Here is a 9,671-nt window from a genome sequence, read left to right as displayed (position 1 = left end):
AGAATAAGAATAAGAACAACTTTATTTATCCCGAGGGAAATTATTTTGTCATGTACATGCTCAAAGCAGCAGGAGAGACAGAGGAACAGATGAATAAGATATATGATATACAATATATACCATAAGAATAGTAGTGTACAGTAATATACAGTAGGAATAGTAGGAGTTTTTTGGACCTTAGTACAATTGGTCCGTAGATGGTTAAGACAAAGAGTCAGTGTAGCCTTACTTTAAAGAAATCTCCACATTTTCCTGTTACTTTGAGCAAGCTGGGCACAGCTTGGGCACAGTCCAAGGACAACCCCTTTCTGGTGGGCGGCGTAGTTTCTTTACCTTCAGGAAAAACCCCTGTTATGTTAAATAAACTGCATGACTGTTGCTTATACTAACAACGATCGTAAGCCTCTTTTTGCAGGCTTAGAGTATAATTGAGCTTTTGTAAAAGTGACTGTCTGGATGAAATCATAGTGAATAGTCCCCGCATGCCTGCAAAGTTCACCTCATTCTCCATCAACAGCTGGATTTGCAATAAATAATCTTGGCTTTCCTTTTCTTTCGGGATCATAATAGACTCATTGATTTTGAGCATTGCTTTATTTATGAAAGCCGTTCCATGTTGAACTCTTCAATAGTCACTGAGAACCATAACAGCACTGTGACATTATGCTTGAGCTTCCTCTCGCAAAGCAATTGACATGGCATTATCCCGAGCCTCTGCTTATCCCCACCGTTTGTCCCTCTCTCTCTGCTTCCTTTGCCTTTTAAATATGCGAGGGAAAGAGGCCATCTATTTCCAGGCCATAATAATTTAGGAGGGAGGGAGGGGGTAATGTTTGCTGTGGCCTCAGGGGATGCAGATTTAGATGGCCAATAGACTTGGCACGTTCAAACTGGTGCAGCTGAACCCCACCACACCCACCCTCCTCTTCCTCCCTCTGCCTCTTGTCTGTCTCTCTGCCTCTGTGTCCTCTCTCTCTATTGAGTCAGTGGTTTGGGCTTGCCAGAGGCTAGTATAATGGTTCCCAGTGTCTGGAGAGATTAAAGGCCAGAGCTGCATTGTTCAAATGCCCCGAGATTAGTTTCCAAGGAGACGGGTTTCAGTTGCCATGAGAACATAGTGCCTGGCTTTAGCCGAGCAGCTTTTCTTTAACACTTCCTGTCTGTTTGCAGCTTTGCTTTTTTTGTTTACATGGCCTGTTTTTTCTATGCCTTCCTTCGTTGATTTAGCTACTCATACGATACAATGCTGATGCCGTTATTTTGGAAACATAAGGACTCGTTTTAATAATCTGTAACCAGTACCTCTTTTTTTTTAACACCCAAGATCTGTTAAGGAGAAAAGTTTAAGGTCCCAGTGACAGAGTGTATGGTTGTACGCAGCGTTGTGGTGTTTTCAATCAGGAATTAAACAGGAACTGGCCTGTGAGTTATGACACCCGAAATGTATCTGCTTTTTTCACATAATAGGTTTTCTACTTCTAATAATTTAATTACGGTGAACCGTGGCTCATATGAAAAACATTTTAAATAATACAAATATCCACAAATTACGTGTTTGATTTAACAGAGGATGAAAAAATGTCTTGACAGTGATGACTTCATTGTAATTTTCTTGCATTCAGCTGAGACGTATGCAGAATTAATTTCTTGCACTCATATCAACATGCAGCAGACTCTCATTGTAACGTCTTCTGGAGTTCATGAGGTTAAGAATTGAGGCTGTACTCACTATGCTGTATTAACGGAATGGATTGAATGGATTTGATTGATATCGGTGCCACTGTCAGTTCAGTTTGTGGGTTTGAGTCTTTCTCAGTTCACTTACTCTGGTCTCTTTTTTAAAAAGAGTAGTCCTAAACAGGTTTTTCAATGTCAGCACGACTGTTTTTTTTAAGTCTCTGTGCCTAAACACAATGTACAAACAAAAGATTTGCAGGTGACTCAGGTGTGCCAAAGCTCCCATGCTGTGAATTTACGTCATTATCTTGTAGTGCACATGAAACCAGTATTGAAAAGGATTTAATAAGCTTGGAGGCACTCAGTTGGACAATTTGGAAAATCTGTAACCAGGATAATTCTCCTGGCACTCATGTTCCACAGAGGATGAATCCCGATCCCCCCCTCTGAAGTTCATACTCCTTTAGTGAAGCTGAATTGTGCAAGTTGCATCTGGCAGATGGGAACGGTGGAGCAGCATGATGACTTTGGCATGGATCTACGATTGCTTCTTTGCTCTGTAGACCCCCCCCCTGGGGCCCCTAAGAGAGGTGATATTAGAAAGAAAGTAGAGGGGTGGGTGGATGGGGCATGGAGAATGAGAACAAACAGGCGTGCATGGCAGGAATCCATTTATAGGCATATAACAGGAAAAGAAGCGTCTAAGTTGTGGTCCTGTTTCTATACATCAGTTAAAGCGGTTTCCAGTAAGTTTCTCTTCTGCTTTTTGTTTTGTGATAATGTTAGCATGCTGGCACATTAAAGATGGTAAATATATCTGCTCAGCAATCACTTTAAAAGTCCCAGTCCAGCCTAATGAGGCCTGTAGACTCGTATTTGTGTGAAACAGGTGAAGGAAACCCTCCCCCCCTTCTGAATTAATTAATCACCTTTCAGAGCTCAGCGTTCTGAATATAAGCTTGTATTTGCTTAAAGTCAAACCACATGATGTCAGCAGAACCTGCTTTGAATGCAGGTCACTGCAGCATGTGTACAGGAATGCATCCTCAGACACATGCAGGGTTTGTCTGTGTCGCTCTGTGGCTGCCTGTCTAAACTGTGTTCATCCGGTCCCCGCAGAGGCATGGCTCAGATCAGGAAGCTGGCATGCGACGGCATCAGGACGAACTCCCGCGGCGAGCCACAGGTCCCGCTGGTGTCAGCCAGACAGGAGATCCTCACCAGCCTGGTGTCTGCCCTCGACTCAGTGGTACGTTCATAATCAAGGGTCCTACAGCGTCATTTCCTGTTGGAGATTTTGACATGTGGGGCCAAAATGACATTTTTTTTCCTAAACATTTCATGAAATCCACCTTAAAAGTGTTACTATAGTTTTTATTTTTTCTGTTTATGTGAGCATGCATTGAATATAAGGGAGGAATAGTGTATTTTGCTTAATTCCAAGAAAATAAGGACGCAGTTCTTCTAGTAATATCAAGATTGTTAATAATTTTTGTTAACGTGTTTCAAGTAAAAGCCAGTAAATGATTCCTATAATAACTCAAATGGAGGAAGTCTTGCTCCATACTAAGAAATGCAAGCTTATGAGAAACAGCAAAGTCATTGTCTCTGCAAATTAAATAACTTCATTGGTCTAATTTAACTGTGTATATAGTTTGGGGGAGGAGGGGGGGGGTCACCAGGCGTGTTGTCCACTTACAGAAGTCCTGCGTTTATTCTTGGATTCATTTTGGCTAATAAATAAACCGCCATGCGTTGACTCTTACAGTTTTTATCATAAGTAGTCGTACACTTTTACACTCCAAATTCGACAACTTCAGGGTCAACTGAAATTTGCAGCTGCAAACCTGGACGAGCCAAATCCCCTCTGGAGAAGTTTTATGGTTATACGAGACAATCATTTAGCTATTTAGTTGCAGTACAAGAGTTATAGTTGGAGGACCAAAGGTTAGGCTTTCAAACTTAAGGAAGGTCGGTGTCAAGTATGGAGGTGGTAGAATCATGCTCTGGGGCTGTTTTGCTGCCAGTGGTAGTGGATGGAATAATGAATAATGAATGAATGAGGCAGAGTGCTTCCAAATTCTTTAACCTAACCTCAAATCAACAGCCAGATGGTTAAAACTTGGACACAACTGGGTGTTCCAACAGGACAATGATCCCAAACACGCACTGAAGCTGGCTTAATATTCGGCTTTTGAAATGGGCTTCCCAAAGGCCCGACCTCAACCTTATTTCAAATTAGAAGAGTATGCTTAAAAGCCATTCATGTGCCAGGAACCTGACCCGGTCAAATATCCAGCCAGAATTATGCCAGAAGCTTACTGACTGGAACCAAAAGCATCTGGTCAAAGTACAACTTGTAAGGACGTGTGTTTGTGTAATTTGAGCCTCTATGTGTCCTTTAGACACAACAACTCAGTTCTTGTTTTTGAATGTCATTAGAGATGCGTGTTGTACAATTATTGTACTCTGAATAAAGAACAGTTCAAGGAAACCCTTAAAAGCCAAAAATTACAAAGATTCATGCCCAACATGGAAGTGTACGTGAAGTTCTTCACCACAACTGGAAGTCGTCACTGACATTTTCATTTTGTTTGTTTAAGCCATCAGTTTACAAAGTGTTTCGGTCCTTTGTAAACCTAAAAGCTTCCTTGTTTTGCAGTGCATGGCGATGTCTAAACTAAACGCCGAGGTGGCGTGCGTCACCGTGCACGAGGACAGCGTGATCGCCGTCGGCACAGAAAAGGGGAGAGTGTTCCTCAACTCCAGGAGGGAAATCCAAACAGACTTCTACAAGTTTTGCCGTAAGCACCGCTCTGAACGTCGTTTCCCATAATTCATTCAGTCTTAGTAGAACATCGATCACTCTCATTACAGCCGCAGCTGTGAGGCCGTTACTTAAAATACGCTTGTGTCACTTGTGTCCCCGAAGAAATCTTCGTTTTGTGCTTGCACAGATGCAGATTATCTGAGCTTTAATAATCACGGCAGCTTACCTCAACATCAAATGATGTCGCCATGAAATAAATCACCAAAGCAGATGCAGAGCCACATTTCCCCCCCTTTTTATCCCAAATAACAATACATCAGCAAAGTGTCTCATCATATCTTATTTAGCAAAGCCATTTGATGAATTATGTTTACAAATTTACTGACAGTACTTTATAGCACTCCTTTTAAAAACCCACCGTGCATTTGTAGGAGGAGGAGATAAATTAATATTCCATTTTTCTATTAGAACTGAGCAAAGTAATGGAGCGGACAAACACTTTCATAACAGTTCTGACTCACACCACAGGTTGTTTACAACAGCAATTTGGCCAGTAAATGATACTTTGTTTGTTTTGTTTTTTTGCTATAATTTATCACTTCCTTTTGTGCCGATGCTACAAATAATGTTTTTTAAAAATCCAACTTTTCACTTAGCCAGCACAAGATTCACGTGACTCAAGAGACCCTAACCCACAGACATATATTATTGTCATATTTTTTGGCTGGAAGACCAATATTATCTTGTTTTTTTGTTCTATTTGGTTTTTTGTGTATATTTATTGTTGATTTTGTGTCTCTTCGTGTCTCTTACTCCTTCCTTTTACTCTCATTTCCATTAGCTATGCTAGCATCCAAGGTTGTAAGTTGAATATATTTTAGAAGTTGGCATTGGTCCATTTAGCCCCCTTTGTTCACCTTACTTGAGAGGTAAGGTGAAGCAACAGATAATACACTCATTTCGCAGTATATCCTCCCCCGTAACCATGGACAGTTTAAAAGATGGACGTAGAGTCCGGGTCTGAAAAGTCAAGCAGTGGACAGCTGCCTTTGGCTGAGCCACGTTCTGTGGAAGGTTTCTTCCTATTGAAAAGCAGTTTTTCCTTCTCACTGTCGCCCACTGCTCATATTGTATGATTGTTGGGGGTTTCTCTTTATTAATGTAGGGTCTTTACCTGACAACATAAAGCACCTCGAGGTGATTTGTGTTGTGATTTGGCACATACTGAATATTAAACTGAATATTTGAATGCTTTCATGGTCAGATCTATCCCTGTCTTGTCAAGATGGCGACTGCTAAAAACGCTACAGGCTTCGCAACAGGACATCAGAGCCCACTGGGTGATGTCACGCTAGCCCCGTCCTTCTTTTATACTGTCTATGCCCGTAACACCAGTTCATCAAGTTTAATTTTCATCAGGCATCTGTTACTGAGAACATTGGCTCAACTTTGCTTTGATTTATTTAAGACTCAAACTGAACGGCTTAATGTTCCCCGCTTTATTGGAGATTATTTTCATTCATCTAGGCACATTGTTGGAAAAACAAGTCATTCGTTTTATATGACACTATTTTTCAAAAGGTGACATAGTCATTAGTTTTAGGAACCAGACTCTCAGTCATTTGTTTTTTGTTTTGTTTTGTTTTTAACCTTCAAAGACAAATGAATGACTTTGTTGGGGTAAAGAGTTTACTTAATCCTAAATCATACTGTAGCTCATTTGGACATTTTTAAAGTCATTTCTCTTTTATTTGGGGTCAGGGGTGCCATGCCTGCAAAATCTGACTGCAGCAAATTCCCATACCAAAGACCAGGAGGGCGATCTCAGCAAACTGAGTAAGGATGCTGAACATGGGAAACCGAGAGCTCCATCAGATGCCCAGTCCAACATCTTTGTTCTGAGGAAGATGGTGGAGGAGGTCTTCACTGTGCTCTACAGTGAGTATTCCCTTTTTTAAACCAGATTTTTTCATAAAGCAGTGCCGAAGCAATCCATGTTTGGAGCATAGGGAGCCACTTTTATATAGTTTCTTGGAAGTCAGGTAGCAAAACTCAGTGCGTCATGCGGTATGCAGGTGAGGCTGTGGGAAAGAGCAGCCTGGTCCCTGTGCCTTATGAGTGGATCCAGAAGGACCCCGGCTGCGTGGTGGCTCATGGTTTGCCTGAGGGAGTCGCCCTGAAGAAGCCCTCTGAGTATGACACCAAGACACTGATGAAGATCCTGGAGCAGAGCCATCGCATCCACTTCACCGTGAAAAGGTGAGTCTGCAAAGTGAGAGACTGTGAATGGTTGGATCGCATTCTGAAAGCAGTTGTTGCATTTCTGATAACTCCAACGTGAAGATGAACTTGTGTTAGTTGCCCTGATATGTTTTCTTGTGCAGTTTTTAATTGGAAGTGAACAGACTTTGGTGCATCCGTCGTAGATAGAGTTTTAAAAGATACATCCAGTATTTCCACGTAAATTGATTGTATTTGTGTACAAACTTAGTAAATGGAGGTGCACGCATGTTGGAGTTTATAAAGAAGAATAAATATGGAGCTATAATCAGCTGCCTCACCAGTAAGTCTCCATGTCCACCGTGTCAGACTGTAGCGTGCAGTTGGTGCTCATTCTTCCAGCTCTACGTAGCGACATCAGCTTTGAATGATCCTCAAGCTGAGAGTGGCTCTACAGAGCAGAAGCACTATCATCACCAGCTCCACTCCAGTTGGTGTGGATGTCCGACCAAGGGACGAGAGACTGCTGAATATCATAAACAAGAACAGCAGCTTGACTGGCCTTCCTATAGCAATCAAACAGAATAAAAAATTAAATGGCTACAAAAAAGAAACATTTAAGGCGTGTTTTAGTAGTCCACCTTTAATCTACTTGGTCAGCTGCTTCTAAAAAATGATATTTTAATGTGTTTCATTGCTTTTCATGGGTGACAAAATGTTGCACATAGCACAAATACGGCTCTAATTGTCGCTATGCTTGTGTAGGTGGATAAAGTCCAGCTGAAATATGTTCTAAATAAAGTTAAATGTACACAGATTTTTGTCATTTGGAGAGATGCATGTAAACTACAACATGTGCTTATCCAAAAACAGTTATGCTGTTTTGTCCTTAGCCTTAGATGTGGTGCAGATGTTCTGCTTTTGGTTTCAGCCACATAAATAATTAACGATAGCAGGCACATAATTGTTAGCAGTGTCTGAAATATATTAGAGACGCGCCTTTCAAGTAGACAGAATATTGAATTTGGTGGTGGTGGCTGTTCGGCCAGTCTTTAAAGACTGCTCTCAACCCAAAACTGCTCTCAAATGACTGTGCATAGTTGTGGCAGACTTGTGAGCTTTACAAGTGCAGTTTGTACATATTATTTAGAGGAGATCCACACAGTCCTGACCGCTGCAGTCGTCTTTAGCTTTGCATGTTTCTCCTGTTTGCATGTTTTTCTCATGTTTTGCCAGCTAATACTTTGTAGTGCATACTTCTGTTTTTGCTGTTTTGTCGTGGTCCGCTAACAGCAGTAGTAGCGTGTTACATCCTACCAGACATCTAGTTGCATAAACTGTTCATGTTTCACTAAAACAGCTGTCAGCGCTTGCTCCCCAGTGAACAGCTTATATTGCAAATGCTGTATAGTGGGTGTGTAAACAAGTGGACTGTTTGAACACAGGCCCTGTAACTCCACAGAGGCTTAATCTGATGCCGTTTTTCCCTGAATTCACTGCTTAGCACATATTTATGTGGCATGAAAGCAATGATTTGTGCCCCTGCCCTGTTAGTGGGCGTGTTGAACTGTGTAGCCAGCTCTACAGTAATCTCCGCTGAGCTGGATACCTGTCCCCATGACAACAGTTGCTCTGTAGCACTCTGTAACAGGGTAGTATGAACTCTGAATATCAGCTAAAGTACTTGGCAAGAGTTCAGACTGAGAACAGTGCTGTATTACAATAATGAAAGTGGCTGTGTTATTAATCAAACACTGTATAATCCAAGAAATCCACTTTGAGTAATAGATCCATTCATTTAAAGGCTTAACAGACACCAAAACTCTGCACAGCATTTATTGCGCCACGAGAAAGGATTTTTTAAAAACTTGGAAAGTCAAAACGGCAGAAATGATTTCACTCGTGGTTTGTGAGTGTTTGTGGAAGAAGAAGCACTGGTGCTGGAGCAGGCCAGGATCAGCAGTCACAAGACTGAGGACCACATTCTTTTTTAGCTCAGTCTCATTTATTCATTAAGACTTTATTTGATCAAGCAGCTGCAAAAAATAATTTTATTAGGACGTATTAAAATTTGCAACATGACAGTTGTTTCAGACTCTGTTCTGTGTGTAATAAAGCTAACTGTCACATGTTTGCCCAAAACAAATTGGGGAATTTCCTCTCTCTACTGCTGTATAATGAAGCTGAATATGAACATGCAGCACTGTGAGACTGTGCAGAATTTAATTGGAGTTTTGGGCCTGTTTGAAAAGCAAAGGGCTGGAGGCAGCAAGTAAAGAGACCAAATGATGTTATTAAATGCCTATTATTTAATTCTTTTTGGTATCAAGGATGTTCTAACCAATCAGGCAGCAAATCATAACATAATAGTCTCATGTTTGTAGCCCTACAAGTTATTTCCCTTTTTGATTTTGTTGTTGTCTTTGTGAACAGGCAACCGGAAGATTTGTCTCGAGAAACCAAGTCTAGCACTGATGTCAATCACAACGCTTCCACTGCGGTCATGACGCAAAGCAGCCACGGCCCAGCGAAGACGACCGCGCAAGCAGTCACGTCGTCAAGTCCCGCCACTTCCAGCAATTCTGTTCTGTCAAACTTCCTGTACGGCATGCCCATGTCCTCCAAACCCCACCCAGACGGCAAGCTGGATTTCAAACCCATGTCTCTCCTCAACCTGGGCAAGGACAGGCTGGCCAACTGGACACCTGGGTCAGAGAAGAGCACATCTGTGAAAGACAGTGCTAACACTGGTAAGCTAACATACAACATGTGTAAAGGTGGATTTCAGCAATGGAATAGGGGCGAGGTGAGTTGTTATGTCAGAGTCTCGGGGTTAATAGTATATCCAGCTAGGGGGGGACGTGTTGCTGGCCGTGCCTGCTAGTTGGAAGCAGCAACTGGAGACAGTGCTGGCTTCCAACCTACTGAACGCAGCTGTTTTCTGGTCTTTGCATCACTAAAGAAAGCACCTATAGGTCTTTGTTTTCTTTTATGGACATTACCT

The 9,671-nt window shown here is 41.8% G+C and overlaps 1 protein-coding gene across 2 annotated transcripts in view; it reads left to right on the top strand.

Moving 5' to 3' along the window:
* gtf2ird1 (GTF2I repeat domain containing 1) overlaps positions 1-9,671 on the top strand; it is a 40,185-nt gene that overhangs the window by 5,163 nt on the left and 25,351 nt on the right. For both annotated transcript variants that reach the window (XM_005725418.1, XM_013908857.1), the window contains exons 2-6: positions 2,797-2,926; positions 4,340-4,481; positions 6,209-6,385; positions 6,523-6,706; positions 9,101-9,417. In XM_005725418.1, coding sequence (XP_005725475.1) covers positions 2,801-2,926; positions 4,340-4,481; positions 6,209-6,385; positions 6,523-6,706; positions 9,101-9,417 — 946 coding nt within the window. In that variant the 5' untranslated portion in view covers positions 2,797-2,800. The remainder of the gene's footprint in view (positions 1-2,796; positions 2,927-4,339; positions 4,482-6,208; positions 6,386-6,522; positions 6,707-9,100; positions 9,418-9,671) is intronic.

Source organism: Pundamilia nyererei, unplaced genomic scaffold (genome assembly GCF_000239375.1).
Source record: "Pundamilia nyererei isolate P.nyererei 1_Seehausen unplaced genomic scaffold, PunNye1.0 scaffold00015, whole genome shotgun sequence".
Taxonomy (NCBI): Eukaryota; Metazoa; Chordata; class Actinopteri; order Cichliformes; family Cichlidae; genus Pundamilia; species Pundamilia nyererei.
This window is presented reverse-complemented; position numbering and strand designations above follow the sequence as displayed.